Below are 24,811 nucleotides of genomic sequence, written 5' to 3'. Positions count from 1 at the left end.
AGGCTCAAGCCCTATTGGCACGCATGACCATGGACTTGATTTTCAATTACTGCTGTGGACACTCCTGGGAACGGACCAATAGTACTGAGAATGCTGTCACAGCTATTATTGGTACAAAACAGTTTTTTTCTTCCTTTTTTTCTTTTTTTTTAATGCTCGATAAATGGTTAAAGGTTGTATGGTGGTAGCAAGTGCCTTAATGCACAATATTGTGAGCATGAATGCATGAATTGGACTCCACATTCTCTATTTCCCCTCCTACACAAAGAAGAAGAAAAAAAAAACATTTGGTCATATTACAGGAGCTCAATATAGTTTAGACCTCCTCCTCCACTACACAATCTCTCTCTCTCACACACACACACTCCCAGTGTCAATATCACTGCAGGTGGAATTAAGTAGGTAGCCCATTTCCACACTGCCTAACAACAGCCGTATTGGAAGTATCTTCAAAATAGTCCCAGGGCTGAGCTTAAAGCATTTGCAACATTTCCCAGAGTGACGTTCATGTAATCAGATACCAGCAGGTTTTCTGTAGACACAAGCTCTGGAGTTAAGAGGGAGGATTTTTCTTTTCTTTGCATTCTTTCTTTCTACCTGTAAACATTTTTTAATCAGCTCTCACATTTTTCTTACTCATTCAGAACACATCTATCTATTACTGTCTCAACTTTTTCTGAAAACACTGTTTTATTACCAAAAACACTCATCTTTAAAGCTGAATAGAAGATATGAATCACCATTATCAAATTAGGCTTAAACTCCCTTCTTTGTTCTCCAGAGCATTGTCCCCAAAACCTTAAAATATCTTTATTAGTTTTGAAAAACTGTGAAAAACTAATTTTATTCATAAGCAGTCAATAAATTGCAACTTTAAAGCAGCACTATGGGACTCACTCACTCACTCACTCACTCACTCACTCACTCACTCACTCACTCACTCACTCACTCACTCACTCACTCACTCACTCACTCATCAACAAGCAGCCTTGCTAGCCTCATGTTTAAATTAAACTGCATCATGTAGCACTAGCTTAGTCAGCACTAAGTGACTTGGATACTGAGGTACTTTTTTTAGCTTCAGTGTGAAAAGTAAAAGTTTAGTGGATGTACAGTTTGTAATACACTCACTAAAATCTAAATATGATATGGTTTTCCCATATTATCTCAAAACTATCCCAATGCTATCTAAATTAGCATGGCTATGTAGTATCAGGCTAACATCAGGCTAGCCTGTCATCGTATTAGAAGTTGTACTTGGACAGGGACAAAAATTTCTTTAAAAATGTGCAGTCAATATTTTTAAAGGATGAATAATTAAAAAAAAAAAAAACACTTTAAATTTTAATTTAAACTAATGTAGTGATGATGGTGATCTATACATGTCCAGAAAGACATTTCTGTCTTCCTCCACTGGCTTGTCAAAGACCTGAGGTGGCAACTGGAATGTCCAATCAGATTTCAGTGGTGGTCAGTACCACTTTAGCCATATCTTTAGCTTTGTCCTTGCAACTGGTTATCAACACACTGGACACTTTAAATACGCGCTGTGGCTGAGTCATCAAAGAAATACAAGAGGACTTTATCAGAGGAAGAGAAGAAAAGAGAGAAAGAGGGGGTGCTGCTTCTTCAAAGTGATTATTGAAAATAACTTGTGCATGAAGACAACCAAATTAACTATGTAGTATTAACCTATAGTAAACCAAATATGTAACATGTAAGCAACATAAAGAACTGGATATTTGTCTTCAGTCCAAATAACTAAATTGTTCTTCATTAGTTTGTTGTTTGTTATTGTGAAAACATCCAGTTTATTTATACACAGTCAATAAAATTGTGACATTAAGGGGAGTAAATCCATTTAATACACAATGTGAAGCTGCTGAAATAAAGCTGAACAAAAAGATAATTTGCCAATGGTCTAATGAGTGAATTTTCTGTTTAAAAACAACAGCATTATGGCTGCAATTTACTGAAGATGTAAAGCAAATTAAATTATAACAGAATCATCATTTACATTCTATAGCCATTCCCTTTGGAAGCTAAATGTCAATACAAATTAGTTTCAGCTACTTTATATGCCCGCAGGAATTACTCATCTACACGTATGGCATAGCCTATATGAAAATGAGAAATGCAGGCAATGAAATTAACTGAATTTACATGGTAGTCATATTTGATGGACATCTTGTGCACCCATATGTGAAGCAAGAGTTCCTATTATGTAGATGAAATCAGAGGGATAGCGAATATTATATTGTGTTTAATATCTACAATATAACAACTAATCAATTTATTTTTCCTTAATCAACTGCCTTCACTTCCAGTGTATAGAGAGCCAAACCTGTCAGAGGCCCAGCAGGGACAAAACATCCCAAGAAGCAATTTAAACTCACAGAGTAACATTCTGTACAACCCAAAATCAAACATAGTCTTCAAAGTTGCCCCCACTTCCACTTGTTCACACTTGTGGTGGAATGAGTGGGGTTTCCTCATGTCGAGATCAAATGCAGATTGAGAGCTGCTTCGCTCCAAAGACCAAGAACTGCTGCAAATAGAAGCGATAAAACATAATAGGTTTGAAGCTGGATCTACAGTTAATGCATGCACGCCATTTATATTTACTTTATTTACCTTAAAGTGACAGTGTGAATTACATAATTGGGTTGAAATTGTTTTGTTCAGTTGTTTATGAAAGCATGCAGTGAGTTAGGCATTGATAACAGATCAGAGTCAGTCAGATTCCTGTCAAAGAAAAAATTTGTTTTCTTTTGTCTCCCTGAATTGTCAAAATGACGTTAGAAATATACGGATAATCAGACTTCCCAGCGTCTTTTGTTTCTCCAAGTGGTTCAGATTTCAGCTGTAAAATTTTAAGAGATGTTAATGGGGAGTCTTTTGCAAGTGTGTTAGCTGTTCCCTCGGCAGCTGCAAATGGCTTTGACTGACAGCTTCTCAAAGAAACACTGACACCAGCGTGTTCCTAATGGCATAAACTGCCTGTGAGCCGCTGTTGATGTTTCTGCTCAACTCCTACAGTAGATGCAGGCAGCAGCAACATTGACTCATTTCTTCGCCCTGAGGTGGAGGGTTGACTTCCATTCCTTCGGAAATACTTACATGAATACAAATGAAGATATTTAAAGACAACTGCATTTGCTCGGAAAGATGGGAATCATGCACATAAGGTATATCTCAGCTGCAGGATCAGTGGGTGTTGTGTGGGCGTACTTCTAAGGGGTCAGCCGAGGCTATTTACAGTGTACACTGCTTCAATGATTTAGACAAGAACGAATAACAAAATGACCAACCATGATGGAAATGGACAATCTGGCTCTTTGGAGAATTGAGGCGTGTTCACATGAACTAGATGTGTTTACCAAAACCAAAATGCTTATTTTTCTCATGTGTCCACCTCAGCTATTGACTGCAATTAGCAGGGCTCTCTCCCAGGAAGTCAGAATTAGCTCAGTTATTATTCCCTTACCGGAAAACAGTTTGCTTTACCTTTAATTTGAATTCCCTGAACAAACTGCTTACCTTCTTGCACAAACGAGAGCTCTTCTGTGGAAGTTTTTTTTGTTTGTTTGTTTTTTTTCTTTATCAATGTAGGCTCGTCTCTAAGAATATTGAAATGAAAATGAAAAATAAGATCATAAATGAAGTGCTTTTTTTAAATTACCAACATCATTACACTTCCACACACAAATTCAATCCTTTTCCCAAATGTTGAAAGTCTGACTAACATTCTTATGAAGTCAGACTGCTTTTGTTAATGATTAACAAAGGAGAAAGATCAGCATCAACAGCACTCCCTGATGTCGATATTTAATTACTCCAAAGATTTACTGCATATAAAACACGCAACATTTTCAGAGTTTATTGTGGATAGATGTCAGAACTGATGGAGGATGGGGGGTGATGTTGCATGATTTAGGAGTAAAAGTGTGAGGAAACAACCTCAGATATTTTTAAGAAAAAAAAAAGAAAAAGAAAGAAAATAAACTCCATTTATTTTAGCAAATGACACCGTGGTGGCAGCCATAAAAGCAGCTCCATGTCCTGAAAATAATAAATCTCACTTTGTTTGTTTCCCCATCGCTTTGCTTATAGTTCTCAACCACTTTAACTCCGCCTGATGAAGGGCTAGTTGACACAACCTGCCAGAGAGACAGACGGGGAAATAGGAACAGATTTCAAAATGGATTTCTTGAATGCATCACCTGTCTGGATGTGGCATATGAAAACGCTCTACTTGACATAGATGGTGATAAAAATGTGAGCAGAAAAGAGCCGTCTCAAAGGTTGAAGTGACCCAGCACAACAACTGGTGAGCCACAGGTTGCAGAACCTCTTTGGAAAGGTTTTAAAAAAGTATCTTGAAGAAAGTTCCAACAATAACACTACTACTATTTAAAATGTTTTGGAAAATTTTTATTTTGTTTTGTTTTAATAACTTAGTATTTAAAGTATAAAATAATTAGATAATAACATTTAAAGTATCGTATTTCTTACTGCTAACCTTTGGTGGGTGAAGGTGAATTAGAAAAGTAAGTAAAATTGGAAGTACAAAGCAAACATACAGAGGAATAGATAAAGTTTGGTGGTTTAAAGGATAAAATGGCATCAACGTTAAAGATAAAAACTATGTACATTATAATGAAATGAATGTGAACACAATGCTTTGTGATTTGTAAACAAAAAATTAAGGAGAATATTTTGTACACAAACCATGTAAACACCATAATTTCAGTGTTATCCTACTTAAAATGTAGTCAAAAGTTACATTGCTGTCTACGTAAATACAAAGTAAATAAAAAGTGAAATCACTTATACTATTTCAACATCTGTACTACTAAAATCGAACCTTTTTGAAGATTCCTTTATGGGTGAAACATTTTACTGACTTTGAGTGTAAAATTTATGTGTGGACTAGAAAACAAGGGTTTTTGCTTAGCAATGTCAGCTTGGTTTACATAAGAATATGGAGCAATCTCCCCTTTGTTTACATGGCTATGGTGGACCTAGTCGAGATGGCACTGCGTGCATGTGCATTCTTTTTCTTTGTCTTATTTTTTTATGTGTGTTTGCTGCTTTTGTGTTCAGTGCTTGTAGATGCAATATTGTAATAGTGCACAATTTCCAGTAAAGCTGTTTCTGTTGTCAGACATCAAGATGTCATTTACAAAATACTGTTGTTCTGCTTGGATTAAAATCTTCTTTAACATGCACTTCATACTTATCTACAAGTAGGATGCCTCACTGTGCTGTGTTTCTGTACACTACAAGGTACTGTAGCCTCAGGCGGAGCATGGAAAAATATTTCACACCTCAGCAGACTTAATTAGCCTAATCTACAATATATCTTGGATCTCAGTGGAAATACACCTGACCCAATGTTGAAATGATCTTTAATTAATCCAAGCGTTGGTTGTTTTTATTTGAAATTCAGTTCAGGTCAGCTATGATAATGTCAACCAAATGTCCCACTCCTCTCTGTCATGCATTAAAAAGGAGAGACATATGAACATAGTGGGAAAAAGCACATGTAATCCTAATCTGAAAAAGTGCTGTGTTGTTCTTAAATTGGACTGAAATGTCTAAATGTGGTGGCAAAGCTGCGAAGTTAACAGCAAATTTAAAGGTCCCATATTATGCAAAATTCACTTTTTAATGGTTTTGGAACAGTCATACTGGTCCCCCCGCATGTGTAGGAGACCCGTAAGTGTGAAACTCTTTCAGGCGCTCTCTCTCCCCCCTGCTCCACCTCTAGGGAAGTAAGCGCTGAAATGAGCTTGTTTGAAAGCGTGTACGTTATGACGTCATAAGGGACAATAACCACTCCCCACAGAGCGATGGACCCGCCTACCGGCTCTCCGGAGACAATATTTACAACTAACCATGCAGAAACTCCCTGCTGCAGCCGCAGAGTTTGACCCTCCTCAGATATCTCTCCTTCTGGGTCCGACTCTGGCTCAAACTGGTAAGGGAGAACGACAGCGTCTCTACCAGTTGCCATAACGCTGCTGTTCACGAGAGCGGCATGAACGGGCATCATCCATGAACATAGTTACAAAAGAGGGGGAAAAAATTCAAGACAGGGACTAATGGAATGGCTGAAATTTTACTGGCTGGACGAGTAAAAGTCACACTAACCTTTCACTAACGTCCTGTTAGTCTTCTTGCTCGAACTTCTTCAGGAATGGGTTCCGGTGTTCCGGCGTTTGTTTATCCTTCACTACGCTGTAATCAGCGTCTAGTAACCGCTAAGGCCTAACCTGTCAATCACCTCATGACGGGCGATGCGATGGGCGGAGCCAACAGCTGAGCTGCTCCACCAGGGTTCCGCCCACCATAAACGGCACATTTCTGAAGCTGCTAAAAAGAGGGAGGTGAAGAGAAGCCGCTGCACTCAAACTGAGGGTCGATTTGTCCATACCATGGCGGAAATATTTCATTTAGATATTAATGAATGGTCTCAGATTGGGAATAAAGTGTATAATATGGGACCTTTAAAAAACTGGTGGCCTCTGACTAAAACACTGTGTCAGAAATTCTAAGTTGGTCCAATAGGTGTCACCCAAGAGCTAATTGATATGAACGTATAGGGAGGAATCCTCTTTCAGGTGACAGGTGTTGGTGCATGGAAGGAGCAAACAGGTTTTTGACCATCGTCAAATGTACAAAAGTACAATGTAAGTACAATGGAAATTATGCAATAAATGTGCAAGTGCAGAGACAAGAGAGTGTTTTTACCATCAAAATGCATGATGCTCACATGATCATCACCATGCTGCTTGATTTGTCCAGATGTTGGCTTGCTGAAACAGGTAGATGAAATCATATTCAACCTCAAGCTCATCACAATAATCAGTCAATCTATTTCTCAAAAGTGTTAATTTTCTTGTAAGGCGAGCCATTAACAGTGTCTGTAAGACTTTCATGGTCATTTAGAACAAGTTTTAGGTATTCATCTTAAAAAATAAAATAGTAATTCTGACAACTAAATCATTCTGGCATATCTACAGACATTTTTAATGGTAAACTCAATTTATAAGTTTAGTATTGGACTTGAAAGTAAATTTTCAAATCATGTTAATCGCTCTAAAAAAAAGGCAATTTTAGTTTGCACAGCTCACATCCATTGGACAACACTGTAAAATCCACAAATTATTACTACGTCATGGTTTCTAAACAAAGAGTTTGGATTTACACTTGACTCTTATGTCTTAGGCAACGGGGCAGGACACTTTCATCACAGAATCAGAGTAAATGTAAAGCAGATGTTTGGGTTACTGTGAAATGGGTGCACATTATGAGCAAGAACTGAATCAGTAAAAGTCTCCAGAATGGCATTTTTTCTTTTCCTGACACTTTGTGTAGCTTTAAACAGTTAACACTTTGATCACGTCAGTAACCACAGCTTCATATAAATTCTGTTAATCAGTCACTGTAATCTGATGTGACATCCAACCTTGCTGAAATGGGTTTTGATGGAAAACATGAGGTGCAGATTAGCGTGGAATATCATGAAATGCTGTGATTATGGCTGTCGGGTAGGTTGAACTAAAGTCATTTATTTCCATTTTGATTGATTGCCATGAAGGAGTGTATCCAGCAGACTTTATTACCTGTGAAATGAACTGCAATGAGTTTTGGAAGGTGAAGTCTTTTTTGTCTTGCGGATCATATTTCCTCCCTTTGATGAACAATACAGCAAAGTCTGCATCAGACAATAACAGAATAACTGCATCCATAAGTGAAAGGCTAACATTAACTAAGTAGAACAGATGAAGGAGTGTTGGATAAGCTATAATGTATAAAATGGGCTTTTGATAGCTCACATCTGACCTTTGTTAGAGGTGCTTCTCACGGGCTTTTGCTTTGTGGGTATTGACTCTGGCTCAGCTTGGCTTTTGGCTGTGATGATGAAAACTTGTCCTGAAAACATAAGAGCGAGGGAGGGAAAAAGATGAAGATAGATCAGTGATTCTTCTTCCCCTCTGGAAAAGAAAAATGTAACAGCAATGGTCTTAGATTTAACAGCTTTTTACTGTCCTCCATCATTCAAGGTCAAGTGGGGCTTATAAAGTTTGCTGAAGGATTTTTTTCTCAGTGAATAAAACACCTCAATGTTCCCACTTTTTTTTTCTTTTTCTTATATTATTATTCCAGTCTCTCCTCATTTTCATATCATTGGTGAGTTAATGTGCTTTAAATTTCATCATGTGGGGAAGAGTTTCAGTCCAAATACACAAATGGGATTTTCCCTGAACACACAGTTAACTTAGTTTGTGTCAGATACTCTTTTAAAAATCTCCAGAGACTTGTTAGAGACCTATTATGGTAATATCAAATCTTCTGGGTGTCCAAGTCGGCCTGTATCCAGCTAAAGATGGATTAAGGTTGCTAAGGGTGTTTAAAAATAGCCTCCCCAGGTTCACACAAACAGCAAAGCAGTGTTTTTCTCATCCTGATAAGGTCTTACATAAAGAGTGGGTGTGCTGCAATTACCGATCCAAAGCAGCCTTAAGCAGATGCAGGTCTGACTGAATCAACGAGGATCCCTGACTCCGTAAAAGAAGCCCTGGATTACGTTCACGGACATTTCACAACTACAAAAGCCTCAAGATTAGGCTGTTCTGCTCAAAGTGAACCAGATGTAATTGGCAAAAAGTTTTCTTTGGTAAAATGTATCCCAAAAAGTGATAAAACTCGGCTCAAGGCATGCCTCAGAAAGTATATCCCAAGTATTGTGTTGCTGTTCTGCAAGGATTATTGCACCTATTCTATCCCTGATTATTTCTTTTAATTACGTATGCAGCCATGTATTTAAAGTTAAATCCTGCTCCTGCATTTCTCCTTATCTCATGTTTCACCTTTGTTGTGAACTCAAAGATTACATTAGTCAACAGACAGTTAGTCTTTGTGCTGCAGCAAGGACTCACCACTCTTCATTATACATCAGAGTACAGTGGGTACACCACACTTTTCTCTATTGCAAGTTCAGCATCAGATGCTTGGCTCTCAGATCTCAGTCTGTCAGATTACCTCTCAGGGGACTGCATGGGGTTGCTTCTCTGAAGGCCAAAAGAATTTCTCTACATTAAAGCAAATACCACGCACTTTCAACCAAAATATTCACATCTCACCGGTTAGGCCGTGATCCCAGAGAAGTCATGGAAGATTCAACAACATCTGCTTTTTATTCTGTTAAAAAATAATGCATATGAATGAGCTAATGCAATAGAATTTAACTAAAGTTCAGAACAAGACTGGTTGGAATTTAGAGAGAGTGTAAAGCTGGAAATCTGTTAAACTTATGCTTACAGGAATTAAATCAGTTCCCATACATACCATGAAATTCTTAGAAAATCAAGCATACAAATCTTCTACAATTTGACAAGTAAAGATGTGCCACTTTGAGAGCTTCAGCTCTAATAAAATTTTTTTATAATCATTATGCAAAGGATAACTAAATGCAGTGTGGGAGGGTTTGCTTGTGGAGGACTAGACAGCAGAAAATAACGTGACTCTGTAGTCTTTATGAACTGTTGCCATTTTGCCTCTTTTGACCACCTCAGTTCCCAGTTGCTCTGGTTCCACAGCATACCTGTCAGATACTACCATTCAGCACAGAAACATCCAACAAACAGCAAAGGTTTGTTCTGCAGCCACACATCACTCATAAGTAGTCTGCTTTACAGCAACCAGGAGTTGGACATGAGTGATTGATCAAGTGGGAAATGAACCTCCAGTTATAAGATTTAATTGGCAATTTAAATCATCAATGAAGACAAAAATAGTTATTATGAGGATTTGCTTATATTTGATGTTTTATACTTCTGAATTAAACACAATTTGGGTTTTGGACTGCTGTTTAATACAAACTACTTAACATGAATCACAGTAACTGCAGGAAGCGTTTGTCTCCCCTATTAGACGATATAATTTAGGTCATCTGTGCAAGCAAAAACTGATATTGCAGCAATTCAAAGAAGATTTTTCCACACAGACATTTTCATTTATAGTACAGTCACTACCGGGGAATGTGCATGCAATTTTATTTCATTTTGGGCTTGCAGAATTAAGAGGAAATTGGATAACAGGGTTGTAGCTCCTTTGGGATATTTTAAAATTCATCTTTCTGGATGGCCTGTGGTAAAAACGAAATATTAATTTCTTTGGTAAATTATGAATTATGTTTGATCTGGTTTTCTTTAGAGATATGTAATTTCATTCTTATGTTTTTTCTGTTTTCAAGAGTAGATTGAATGGTTTGGATTCATATAGAATGACCACATCATTTATTTGGCTTGGTTGTATGTCTCTGGACTTTTTGAGCCATTTGCCACATGCAGCACAGCATTAGAGCTCTGTAAAAGTTTGTAAGAGTGTAAAATCCTTGACACGCAGATAATATTAGTATTCCATAACAGAATACTTTTTTTTTCTTTACATTAAATTTGATAAACAACATGAGACATTTGAGATGTTTTCCCCACCTCAGTCTGTGATTAAAAGAAGAGAATTTTACTGTAAAACATTAATCTTATTTGGCTCCCTATTTGGGATCGTAGCTGCCTCCTGCGTGGCAGCAACATGATTTTACAGGAAGCATATGAAAGCCCATCTTTTTTAAAGTAAACAGATGGAGTGAAGACCTCAGGTGGATACTGAGGTATTGTTATTCTATAAACAATAAGATCCCGCCTAGGGAAGGAAAATAAAAACAGCTGGGGGCTCTCCATGATTCAAACTGCACCGACAGGAAGACATCTTGTAACAGAAAACAACTAGAAAAATAGCTGCTGTGACTGTCACTTTGCTGGGCTTTATAAATTGCATGTCCAGATGTAATCCATTGTAATACATGATTGCCAGGTATCTCTGTCCCTGTGGCATGGCTTCTATTCCACTGACATGTGCTTGATTATGAGAAACTATTTCCTGGAGTTCTGCTCCAACATCATACACAGAACACAGACACTATTTCCTGCCATCATTGATATTTTAGATTTTGTTTTCCAGTTGAAATATTTGTCAAACTGACACATTGTGGTCTTTGGCTAGAGGCTTAGCCATTTGTTGCAGTTTTGACATACCGGTAAATCACCAGAGCAGCCGTTCCCATTTACACGACTTTCAGCTTTGCAGTACATTAATAAAGTTAGTCAAGAACACCTTTCTATAGCTTAATGGCTGCTAATTGCCTTCGAACTGGGGGAAAAAAGGCCATTTAAATAAGCGCTTTGCTTACATAACAGCATTTTCTCATGTTTTGTTTTCATTATTCATTCAGAATTCTAAGTTTTTCTTATTAAAAACTTAGATTATTATTGTCATTTATCTATAATGATCAGAAAAACCTAATTTCACTGGATTTTAATGAAAATACTGAATATGACTCATACAGGAAACTTCACAGTTTACTGAAGGCTTATGCTGTGCATCCTCTTTATTAGAGCACTAATCAGATATATGACTCAAGGATGTGACAAGTTTAATATTACAGGTGACTTGGTAGCGACTGTTCTTGCATATAAATGAAGAGATTCTGTCCCTCTTGGGAAATAAACAACAGAAGAAAGAGGGAAATAGTGTGGTAAAAGGATTAAACAGATTTCCTTTGTTTTCTGTAAATCTAACGGCATCTTTTTCCACTTTGAAACTACACCTTTAAACTGGACTTTACAGAGTTCAAAGCCTTTCCAAAAGTGCAACATCATTTCACTGAAATATAAATAGCTATGCTTTGAGTTTTCAGATGATGCTGTAGGTGACGTTTTCTTGACAGATTTGTGGCCTCCGGTTCTTCCTCTGTTTATCTTAAAAGGAGCTGATGAAACATTCATGATCACTTACTCCAGTTTATCACTTCTAAGCAATGCTCTAGAGTATCTTCAGTGGTTAAGTATCACAGTGCCACAAAGTCAGGGAAATCAAAGAAAACGATCATTATGATGGGAGTGAATCTTGGAAAACGACTTATATCAGCTTCATGTGTATCCATCAAGTACACATGACTAGCATTTAATCTAAACCCAGAAGTAAATAACTTTACAAAATAGGGCTTTAATATTAGCTACATTAGCACTGCCAACAGCAAAACATGGATTTAAAATCTATTATTGCTCTTAAACACGAAGCCATCTTTTGGCTGTGGGGTTTGGTGGCAGTATTGGTGAACATCTTCCTTTCATCTTTTGAGAGTGTAACACACCATCAACACTATTGGACCCATTCTGCATTGTGTATGGATAGTTCAGCAAAGTAAATGAGGAGTATGCGTTAATGATGGTTACAATGGGAGGGAAGTACTGTGTTCCCCCATGCTCTGCAACATTAAGTTCTCTTAAGTAAACTACATCCAAGCTGGAAGATGAGCACTGTCTCGATAGTGTGCTATTGTTTTTGTATTGCTGCTTGTTTTTGATGTCAGTTTGGAACCAGGTCCTATCATTTTTAATGATTTTTAGGCCTCTTATCCACCAAATAATGGTGAACAAAAGGAAACTAATTAAGTTTATTCTCTTGTCCAAAGTCAATTAAAAGGAAGGAAGAAGAAGTAGTAGAAGAAGAAGTTGTAGTAGTAATAACAAGAAAAGGAGGTTGCAGTGGTAACAGGGCTCTAAATGGACTTTTCTGATTCCTAAAGTTACTGGATAATCAGAATTTCCACAAGTCAAATTGTTTTGGTTGGGGTAAATAATATTATAATTGTAAATAAATGGGTTTAATCACATATTTCTTTAAATAGTTTATCTTGACATTTTTTAAATTAAAATACTAAACAACAACATCTGCATTTATTTATTTATTTAATATATTTATGTTCTCTTTTCAAAAAAGGAACAAAGTAAGTTACTAACCACTAACTAACAAGCCTAGTTATTTACACCAGTGCCACGTTTTTGTTTTTCAATCTATGCATCATTTCCTTAGTTTAAATTTTGTTCCTCATTCGGCTGCACTTCGGCAGTCGTGACGTTCTGTCCGCCATAGATAAACAACACCATGCATCCAAATTAAGCATGTAGCCAATAAATGTATGATACCTCATGGAATAGTGTTCATGGGAAATGTAGATGTTTGTTTCATTCATCACAGTGGCTCATTGCAAAGATTTGGCTCCTTTAGAACAGCTGGCTCTTAAGACTCCCAGCGGTTCTTTATTTAGTATCACTACGAGCTTCTGTTTCAGCAATACTTAAGAAACTAATTGGTTTGTGTATTAGTGAGAAATTTTATATTTTGTCATGATTATGGGATATGTGTGGGTCCTGACATGATCATGGGTCTTATGTTTAAATTAGTTAAGACCTTGTTTTGGGATCATGGGGTGTATTAGGCTTTTGTTTATATTATGGCTTTAGGGTTCTTGGTTTATGATGTCATGTTGAGGTTCTTGTGTTATAGTCAGGTTTTGTTATGTTATTGTTAGGATCATGTTTTATGTTCTTGTTCTAGGTTGAAGTAAAGTTAAGAATTTGTGTTACTTAGGTTACTATATTTTCAATTAGTATGTAGGTCATGGGTTTCTGTTCAGGCTCCAGGTTCTTCAGGAAACCTGGGGGGTATTCCACGAACGTAGCTAAAGAAAGCCAGGCTGTATCGGGAAAGCCTTGCTTGAACTAACACCATCTCTGAATTAAGGCTCAAGCCGTTCCACTAACACATTTCAGCTGAATCTAATTGAGGCTAATTCAAGAGAGGCTTACATAGCCTGGCTATGTGGGAGGTCCTAAGGGACGTAGGAAGCCCTGACGAGTGGATGGTGGAAAAGAGGAGCTGGCAGAAAAAGAGAGCAAGCAGAGAGCTGTCATTTTCTCAGCAGCTGAACTAAGAATACTGGTGGAGATCAGTGACATGTGGTGGGGTTCATGGTTGGTGAGGCACTGACTGCTCTGGAGTCAGATTTACTATTGTAAGAACTGAAAAGAGCTTCTTATTTCACTATTCATCCAACAGCATGCGACTATGCCCCCTTGAGATGAGGCAGAGTACTGACTGTCTCACCTGCTGACTTTTCTCTGCACTTTATTGTACGATAAGCAGGAATAATTCTCTCACACATTCATTAAAGACATTACACAGACTGTGGAGAGTCATGGTGTATAACAAATATTTCTGTAACGTTCATATTGGCCATATGCTGAGGAACAGAAACGGGCAAGCGTCATGTAACGCAGTTTGTATTGGATCACCAGTCAGTGGAGGCACAGCTCGCCACTACCTCACTCAGGATTTCTGCCCTGGAATTGATCGGGAAATCCACAAATTCAGCAATTTCTGTGTAGCGTCATACTGAAAATGCATTTTTAACAGAGATCAGTGAAAAATATTAATATTTATTTTATGTACTTTTTTCTTTTTTTTTTCTTTTTTAACATGATGCCTCTCCTGACCGCACGTCACTGCTGTCAATTGTTGATTTCACGGTCCTCATTTATTTATGGTCTCCTCCTCTGTTCTAAATCTGTTTACATAAAGCAACTGAATTGTCTCTGTGTGTACTGGCCCTTGATGGTCCTTCCCCTGAAAACCCGTGGGGCTGGTGGCCTGAATGAGCTTTGAATTAAGCATGCGCCCTCTGCAGGGACATTAATAAAAGGGCAAGCCATGGTAACCAAAAAGGAACCCTGTCTCTATTTAGCTATATCTTTTTCCGTCCATCTCTTTACATTAGCTTTCTCTATCTCGTTCTTTACATACCCTAGGCCTGAATGGACAGGGCACAGCTGATCCCAGACTATTTCTGTACCCATCAAATATCATCTCTTTATATACTGATTTACTGTAAATATTTGTATATTTGGAGACCACCTGTGTTCTTCCCCCTTCTGTTCCACAGTTTGACCTCACAGACAGACACACAAAAACTTTTCCTGGTGCTTCTCACCAAGGGCATTTTAAAAACTGTGTTCCCTCGTAAATTATACCCTCCATCTCTCTGGCTGAAAAGGTTCTGTATATGGCATGGTAACAAGTTCCTGTTAGCTTTAAACATAATCTGTGCTGTGTGATAATTAACAAGGTCCTGGAGTTTTAGTAATTTGGATTGTAAAAACAGAGGGTTTGTATGATCCCGATAACTGACTTTATGTATAACACGGATAGCCCCTTTTTGTAATATTAATAACGAATAAAGTGTATTTTTATAATTGTTGCCCCAGACCTCTATACAGTATACTAAGTAATATTAGTGAACAATAAAGAATATCAAGTGATTTCTCTTAGTTAACTGGTAGAATTTGCTCTCTGGAGCTGCCAGCCTCCATGTACTTATGACTCAAGCATTGATCTGGCATAACAAACATTTGGTGCAGAGAACATTTTCCTCTTTCATATCCTGATTCATAGTAATACCTTAGCTTGCGCTTGTATGTGTGTGTGTGTTTTTCTGCAGAAATCCGGGAAGCCTTTAAAGTGTTCGATCGTGATGGGAATGGGTTCATCTCAAAGCAGGAGCTGGGCATGGCCATGCGCTCCCTGGGCTACATGCCAAATGAGGTGGAACTGGAAGTCATCATTCAGAGACTGGACATGGATGGTAAGGCTTGGATTTATTGAAAAAAAAAAAAAATCAGAACCTTTTCTTTCTATTTATCCACTAAAGTGGACTGCAGAAAGCAGTAAACCCAGCAACAATGAACACCAGCTGTTCTTTTTTTACAGGTGATGGCCAGGTGGACTTTGAGGAGTTTGTTACTCTCCTGGGTCCAAAGCTGACAGCAGCCGGATTACCAGACAAGTTCAACGGCACTGACTTTGACTCAGTATTTTGGAAGGTGCTCATTATTTCAGACATCATTTCCTGCTTATTAGACAAACTGTAGACAGGCGAGCCACAGGTAAAGTCTAACTCTTAGCAAAGAATTGTTAAAACTTCCCATAAAAACTAGTTTCAATGGACAATGGGTAGTTAAAGGAAGAGCTAGATATTATCATAACAGTCCTGTAACTTAAGACTTTAATAATTAACTTTCATGTACACTTGATATAAATTCATTTACAGACACTATCATTAGATAATCAACCTTTCACTTTGACAGTGGGGTGAAAAATTAATGGAAGGGAGAGTTTGTCAAAGCTGTCTTTGTTGCATGATACAATCACAGTAGTGCATGTCAGACAGGAAGGCTCCACACTGGGTATGAAAGATGGGATTTGTGGGAATTTTTTGCTGCCTCCAATGTATGAAGCAAAAAAAAAAAAAAAAAAAAAGAAAACCCTGCTAGGAGTCAAGATGCCCGAGGCAGAGTTGCACAGATTGCATAGCTTCACTCACAAAACATTATATAAGAGACGTAGTAGTAGTATCAGTCATGTGCTGCTGGATCGATTACACAGAGCCTCCGGTCACACCGGTGTGCTCGGCTCAGACTGAACTGAAAATGAGTAACACATATGAGCTGGCCAAACCGTCACACATCCTGGATTGATATTTTGAAAGGGATTTTGTTTGCAGTTTTGGTCTTAGTCAATAACAGATTATTTATGTGATTTTCTTTTCATTTATATAATTTCTTACAGTTTCCCCAAGGATAAATAAAATGTAATTCAATTTGAATCTTAGATTATGTCAAGTTTTTTTTTCTTCATGCTGTTAGAGTTAAATGTTATTTTACTCCACTAAATTACAATTATCTAATAGTCATTACATTTATCTCTCTTGGAAGGCCATGGGTTTAGGTCAAGGCATATCTGACCAGTCTTTATTATGACATAAAAGTGGCCCAGTTATCTGCCATTATTGAAGATGGCAACACTTTACAGTCTGCAGGACAATTACAGATTGTTGAATGTTCCAGCAGACACAATTTTATGTCCACACTAGAGTCAGCGACAAAACATTCCCCTGGAACAAACAGCAACCCCTTACAAAGTTCCATTTACCAGGTAAAGCTTAACGAAACTACAGTCCCACAGTGGGGAAATTCACAGTATAACAGCAGCAGACACACAGTGGAAAATAAATAGTAGGAAATGCAAGACAAAGAATAAGATGAAAGATAGGAAAATAAGATATTTAGCATAAAAATCTAATAACAAGATAAAACATTATAACTTTAATTATAATTATACCTGTGCACAGTACAGAAAGATGATGTGCTGGAGAATACTAAATATTAATACTAAGAATTGTATTATTAGTAATTTTATGAGTTAAGACACCTGTTGGCTTATTTGTGGGATCAGTATTGTACAGACAAACCAGTTTGGTATTTATCTGCTTCTAAATTTCTGACTAAAGACACAACTATCATTAGCGCTACTGTCTGGCACTAGCTAGCGCATCTCTTTCAACAGAGTGAGCAACAGCAGCGGCAGCCAATCATGTTAGCAATAAACAACAGAGCCGTGAAAAAGCAGAGCCAGTCATAACAGTTAAAATGTGTTATAAGGCAGGACATATAGCAGCGATGTTGGCAATGGCGAGCATGGATCTCCCAGCTGTTCTGTGGAAAAATTATAGTGATTACTTCTACGCTTCTATGCCAAGTGATTTAGAAGTGGAACACATTAAGAAGTTAACATGGAGATCTCTATTTTGTTAATAATTCTTTAAAATGTGAACTAAGGAAAGTTGACTTTATCACTCCTGAATTACAGCTACCTCACATCCTTTACTAAAGAGCCATGAGTGTAGATGGCTAAGACATTAAGAAACATGAAGGATTTTCTCTCAAAATATGGCCTGGAGACAGATTTAAATAAAATATGTAAAAGGTTTTCCTACACCAGTGAAAATAAAGAAACACAACAGAAACACAACAAGTGTACATTTTGTGCGTGCATTTGTTTAGCAAACTTGCCAGCTCATGTCTATGTTAATGTTCCATCATGTGTGTATCTCCAGTGTGACATGCAGAAGTTGACAGTGGAGGAGCTGAAGAGGCTTCTGTATGACACCTTCTGTGATCATCTTTCCATGAAAGACATCGAGAACATCATTATGACAGAGGAGAATCATATAGAGAACCCAGAGGACTGCCAGGTGGATATAGACAGTAAGGATATTCCATTTAACTTTTCTTCTTTTATGTGTTATTAATGTCTGGAATAAATTTTCTGTTTGAAGTGGTCAGAACCTTCAAAATGAACATATGACTAACTTAATTTAAGATTTACAGTATCGTGCAAAAGTCTTGTGCTGTCCCTCAGTTATTGGTATTGACTAACAGAATGTGCAGTTGTTTACAGAAACATGTGCAAATGTACATGATAACAGGGTAAAAGGTAAACAAAATGAGTTTGAAAGCAAATCTTTAGTCTGATCACATTTATTCTTCAACAAAGCCTGAATGCTCTGAGATAAACTGCCTTGTGATTTCTTTAGGTAGTCTTCAGGAAATAGGTCCGTGGGCTTATTCAAAGACATTTCACAGCTGTTCAAAAGGATCTTGAACTGCTTAAATAATGTTGAGGTCTGTACTCTGATAAGACCTGTTGCTGTTGATTTTGAGTCCAGCTCTTGTCATTTGGTATACCTCAGCTTTTTGTCCCCAATTCCCTTCCTTAGGAAAGTCTTCTTGACAGCCACCCTTTCATAGAGACCATTTCTAGTGTTAATGGTAAAAAAAAGGCTTCTGTAATTATGATGGTTATGTTGTAAAAAGATTGTAATTTCGTCATTAACTTTTTCTGATCCTATAGCCAACCAGGAAATAAAAAAAAGATTGTGGTGACTACATGCAACCATGGGAACTTCTGAAATGACTTCCATTTTTGCGATAGTTGTGTTGTAAAAATAAAATTTTTCTTTTTTTATTTAAACTATTATTCTTCTCTAATTTTCCCAAAGAAATGTCAATGTGTTGGCTAAACCCAACCAGGTAGTGAGAAAAGTGTTGCAGTATAGTGTTGCAGTATAGTGCTACTAGAAAAGATGCACTTTGCTGCTCTAGCCCCTAATTTCAAAGTCTCGAAGATGATGTTTTTTATGATGCAGAAACATGAATGAGTTGTATTCACCTCATGCCATTTTCAGAGACGATACTTTACAGCAGGGCATTCAGAATTATATTATAAAGTATGACCAAATTATAAATATGAGTGCTTCAGCTGGGAGACTTGTTTTTGATACTGTTCATCTGCTGTATCTACACATTAGAGATACTACTTCATTGCTTAACACTTTAAGGATTCGCTGCATACTATGCTGAGATATGAGAATTTTTTACTAATGGTTCTTTGGTAATGACCCTGGGGCAAAACATATTATTTTATGTCTGTCAAATTGTGTAAAAAAACAAAAACAAACAAAAACACAAAAAACAAAAAAAATATTCACTCTGAAAATGGTAGTTTACGCTGGACTAAAAATAAGTGAAAAAACAACCAGTGTCAAGAAAAGCTGAAAGAATATCACAAAGCCTGGAGAACTATTGTTCAATTACAAGAAAGTCAAGATTCAGGAAGTCATGAGTGGTGATTGCAGACTTTTCCACATCACTCTATATCTATAAATAACACCCATGGTTTCCAGATGTGATCGGTACAAACAACAGTATCACAGTTTAAAAAAGGTGCTTTTAGTAAATAAAATTGAATGAAATCAAAATCTCTTAGGAAAAAAAAAAAAAAAAAAAGAATCAGAATCATATAGTATATAATCATACAGCTATGCTTTGGGGAAAATTAAGCCTTGAGTTTGTCTGGAAATGTTATATGTGGATTGCTAGTAGCTAGATCTCTTCATTTTTGTGCATGGATTGCTATACCGCTTTCTTTTGATGTCTTAAATTGCTCGAATGAAACAACAAGATGACATATGTTGCAAATGACTTAAAAAAGCTCTCAAAGCATCATTCTTTAATTGTACATCACTGAATAATCTTTTTAATCAAATGAAAATATGAGTCAAAATATATGCAGAGCTTCTCCAAGTGTAATGACTTTGTACCCAAGTCCCACAGCTTAGGTCAGTTACCAGCTTTGTATTAGCTGTGGAATTGGGCACCTATTAATATGAGAAACTAAAGCATTGTTCTCTCTTCATGTTCTGAGTCCTTGCTTATAAGAAATTACTACGAATGCTGCATTTCTGTCTGCCTACATAGACCGCATGGAAAATCCTGTTCTCCAGGGCTCATTTGAAACACAGGAAATCCCTAACTGGAACAGAAATAGAGTTAGGTACAAGGAAAATTGCTGCAGCAATATATATATATATATATATATATATATATATATATATATATATATATATATATATATTTGACACCACTTCATTACAAGTATAGTATAATTCAGAGTACAGCAAATCTGTGTCTCAAAGGAGGAAATTTCCTTTCACACCCAATTTACAGAAGGATACCTACAATACTAATTCTTCATTTTACAAAGAGAAGACCTCTTCTTTTGTGGGGGAAAAAAAAAAACATTTCTATGGTATTTTACTTCCAGAAAACCTTCAGGGGATAAAAAGATAATTCAAACATGAGATCATTTTAAAAGTAAGATCATTTTAAACAGAAGAAATTTAATGGCTTCTTTCTGGGAAAAACAAAATAAATGTATTTTCTTCTTTTTCTCCAACAACTATAGTTCCCATGAGGTTTCTAGCAGGATCTCTAATGTTATTGTTCCACAGGCTTATTTACACCTTTTCTTTGAGAATCTTTTAAAATGCCAAACATGTGCTAATCCATTTGTTTGCTGTTCCAAACCTCCAATCAACATTTCAATCTAGATGGAGTTACGCAGCATACAGGTGTGAAAACAAATTTTCTTGGCCAAATTTATTCCTAATTATTGTATTCATGTGATTGTAAGGTTTTGTGATTAGTTCTTTCAATTGGAAATTAATATCAGATATCTTTCAAGCATAAACAAATAACACCACATTCATGTACCTTTAATGCTATTTTTTTCTGCATCTTCGTTTTTTCTTTTTTTTTTCTCAGGCTCCAGCCCAACGCAGCAAGTCAAGCAAACCTGTGTGCGGAAGAGCCTGATATGCGCCTTTGCCATCGCTTTCATCATCAGCGTCATGCTCATTGCAGCCAATCAGGTGCTGCGAAGTGGAATGAAATAGGAGCCGTGGTATTTTTGTGGCCTTGACCTCCACCTAAAGGCTACCCTACAGATAAATGACTAAGGAAAAAGAGCTTAAAAAAAAAAAAAAAAAAAAAAAAAAAAACAGACAATTACACAGCTGCAAAACAGAACAACTGATGACTGCAGAGCAACTGGAGCCACCAAGGACACATGTGCAGGATTTTGTCTGGGAGACAGAGATGAACAGACAGCTTCAAGGACAACAGGACCGCACATATAGAGACAGCTGTGTGTTTATACTGGACAGCTGACTATACATATCAATCTTCGTAAAACAACCTTGAGTACTCATTAGCTATGTGCATTGAGCAGTGTTGCATTCAGTATGGTGGCAGCTATAGAGAGAAGTGTAGTGACTGTCCAGTTTTGTATTTGTCTATTGTTCCATGTGGTTTATTATAAAACAGTAGGGAGTGTCAGTGAGATATTGTCAGAACATTGGAAGAAATGTATTACTGAGTTTGGAAAATGTATTATGCACAAGGTCTGGAGAGTGTGATGCTCTACTGTGCAACATTGTTCAAAACCACTTGGGAAAACTAATAACTTTGTAAGACACAGATAATAGGGAATGTTTTCAGGGAGGTGGTTGTGACTGTGTATTCAGTTTCACTCATTCATAGTCTGCAGAGCTTCAGTCTGAGCAGGATGGAGCAGGGTGAAGGAGGTTAACTGATCTCAAAAGGAGGGCGCTGAGGTCTGAATGGACAGGTAACTATCTGGAAAGTGACTGGATCTGCAGTCGACTCTCTCTGTTCTGCAGGCCTCAGAGGATTACCATCATCTATGCATGAAGTGCATGGATTTATACTGTTGTCTTGACATATTTGTAATAGCTTTTATCAATGTAGTTATCATTATGACTGTGTAACACAACTGTTTTAAAACCAACATGATAACTGTGAGCAAGATGTGTGTTGTAAGGAATGAGCAGTGATAACAAAAAGGAAAGCATCTAACTGCATGAAAAAGAAGGGCTGCTTTAGAATAAGTTCGTAAAAAAAAAAAAAAAAAATCCTTTAGGCTAGCTAAGCTATGGAAGTTTTGCCTTGCTCAGGCTTGATTTTCTCTCACTACCACAGGACAGTAAATATCTTCAAGAAAGTGTCACTCAACCATTTATGGAATATGCATTTAAACTGATCTGCTTGGTAGTGGGGATGTAGAAGTGAAGGAATGTACTTTTTTTATCCCATCTGAATATGTTGCTGTAGAGCAATAACTGTATGTAAAAAATAAACATCTCACTATGCTTTTTCAGACAGACAAATCTTCGTTATTAGTGGACCTACTAATTGTTGACAAAATTTCTTTTATAGCACTTAAACAACAATTTTGGCAATAGAGAAGATCTTTTAGCTCTAATGTTCAAATAGTGCACAATTTTCAGCCTGAAAGAGGCTATGTGCTGTAAAACATTGCAATAAAATATAAATATCTGTCAAGCACAACTTAAAATTTGATTGGAAGTTTGGCTTAAGTGCATGCATTTGGGGGATGTCTATCACTCCTAATGTCTACTGTGCATATATCCCAACATTACCAAAGGATCTGTGATTAGAAAACTGGCAAACCGAGAAGCAAAATTAGTGAAAAGCAATCGTATGAAACATTAAATAAGTAGAATTAATTCAGGAGAAACCAAAGAACCACAGTCTTATGGATGCTTTACTACATCACAATGTTATCTTATTGATACTTTTTCTGGATAGATTTATTTTTCCTTTAATCTATGATAAAAATGTCCATTGAAGCCAGGCAAATACATGTCTGGACCAAAATAAGAAACAGAAATTGAAAACAAACATTCTCAAAACGTCCTAAAATAGCAAACAGAAATTCTAATTTGTTCACATCCTCTGAAAAAAATGCCACTGGCGGCTTTCTAAACTCATATCTCACAACAGCCTGTGCCAAAATAAGACTATCCTATCATCCAGATCCAGGCTGGGTGAGGATTATGCGACTCATATCAGCAATTTGTCAAAAGTGTCAACTCTGGAGAATACATTCAGAAAAATAAAAGCGAGAAAGACCATTTATTAACTAATACCTTTGTTTCCATTTTGCACTTTATGACGTGCTGCAGCGCACAAAAACTCACCTCCATGATTGTTTATCCATTTCCAGGAATAGATTAAACTAACAATCACTTTATCTAGAATTCATCTATTTTTGTGATAAGAATGTGATGGAATAGAATATTGACTGAGGATGAATGAAAATGTCTCAATCAGGAACGTTTCCATGAGGAATAAAGTTATACTCATTTTATTTGTTGCCTTATTTCTTGAAGATTTTGGCATTGTTCATTAAAATTAAAAAAATTAAAAAATGTCAAGCATTTTTATTATCTATCATCAGAGCAAATATACAAAACTATTTATTTTCTTTTAAAGATGGAAAAAGAAACAAAAAAAAAAACTGTACAAACATGTTGATAGTGTGCTGAATGTTCTCTTTCCATTGTACGGAACTTTGATACGTGTCCTTGCACAAAAAAAAAAAAAAAAAAAAAAAAGAAAAAGAAAAGTTTATTGAATATATGATATCTGTTCACGTTTTGGCCAGATGTTCTTCTCTGTGTGTGGAATGGCATTTCACATGAATAAAACCATACAACTACTGTGTCTCTGTTAGGTGTCTGAAATAAAAATTGATTTGTCAAATTCTCAATTGCAGAGCTTGAGATAATTCTATGAAACGCTGTGGATCGGCTTCACATTATTGATTGACATCTTGACACTTCAGATTGAAATCCACAGAAAATGATGGATTTTTCGAGGATCACTGAACTGAGGATTGCTTCTTCCCATTTTGAGACACCTTAAGCATTGCTTTTGGCCACCATCTGTCACATTTATCCAAAAAAAAAAATAAGAAAATCACATCTGATATCGCTGATGTCCACTAGAAATGTTTAGGTCCCTGTTCTAACAGGGCACTTGATTATTGCCATGGTAACTCACTTAAGTTAAAAAGTCTGTTAAGGCAAGGCAAAGTTATTTGTATAGCATATTTCATGTACAAGACAATTTAAAGTGCTTTACATAAAACATTAAAAGCGTTACAGCAGGGTGCAGGAAGCAAAAAAAACAAAAAACAAAAAAAAACTTTAAAAGAAATAAAAGAAATTAAGCAAAAACAGTGAGAAAGAAGTTAAAATAAAATAGATAAAATGCAAGAAATAAAGTTCCAGTGTGGGGAATTTAAGAGTTTTGATAAAAGGCAGCAAATAGAAAAGTTTTTAACTCTGATTTAAAACTGCTGAGAGTTTCAGCAGATCTGCAGGTCAGCTTTTTCTATAATCTCACTAAGAAAGGGGAGGTTTGATATCGGTCTGTAGCTGCTCATGACTAATGAGTCTAGGTTCTTCTTTTTCAGTAGTGGCTTGATGACGGCTTTTTTTTAGGGTCTGTGGGAACACACCTAAAAGCAGAGACGTGTTTACAATCTGTAAAATATCCAAGGCCAAGCATCCTGAAACATTCTTAAAAATCCCAGTTGGCAAGCTGTCAAGTCAGCAAGTAGTGGTTTTCAGATGGCCAATGATCTCATCTAGGTTTTTAGAACTGTTTGGAGAAAAATGTGTCATGGTTTTCATGTCTCTGAGTGGACACAGGGACATATGTCATACCCAGCACTGTTTGACTGCTGGATTTTCTGAATTTTGTCAGTAAAAAAACAGAAGCAAACTCATTACATATGTTACTGACACAGGAGGATTAGTTAGTCTGTCAACAGT

The 24,811-nt window shown here is 36.8% G+C and overlaps 1 protein-coding gene across 1 annotated transcript in view; it reads left to right on the top strand.

Annotated features, from left to right (window-relative positions):
- LOC121649662 (calcium-binding protein 7) overlaps positions 1-22,417 on the top strand; it is a 28,073-nt gene extending 5,656 nt beyond the window's left edge. The window contains exons 2-5 of the mRNA XM_042000664.1: positions 15,410-15,553; positions 15,679-15,791; positions 17,864-18,014; positions 20,913-22,417. Of these exons, the coding sequence (XP_041856598.1) occupies positions 15,410-15,553; positions 15,679-15,791; positions 17,864-18,014; positions 20,913-21,043 (539 nt within the window). The 3' untranslated portion in view covers positions 21,044-22,417. The remainder of the gene's footprint in view (positions 1-15,409; positions 15,554-15,678; positions 15,792-17,863; positions 18,015-20,912) is intronic.
- Positions 22,418-24,811: the final 2,394 nt, after the last annotated feature.

This window comes from Melanotaenia boesemani, chromosome 11 (genome assembly GCF_017639745.1).
Source record: "Melanotaenia boesemani isolate fMelBoe1 chromosome 11, fMelBoe1.pri, whole genome shotgun sequence".
Lineage (NCBI taxonomy): Eukaryota > Metazoa > Chordata > Actinopteri > Atheriniformes > Melanotaeniidae > Melanotaenia > Melanotaenia boesemani.
The sequence above is the reverse complement of the archived record's forward strand: the minus strand, read 5'-3'. Positions and strand labels throughout refer to the sequence as shown.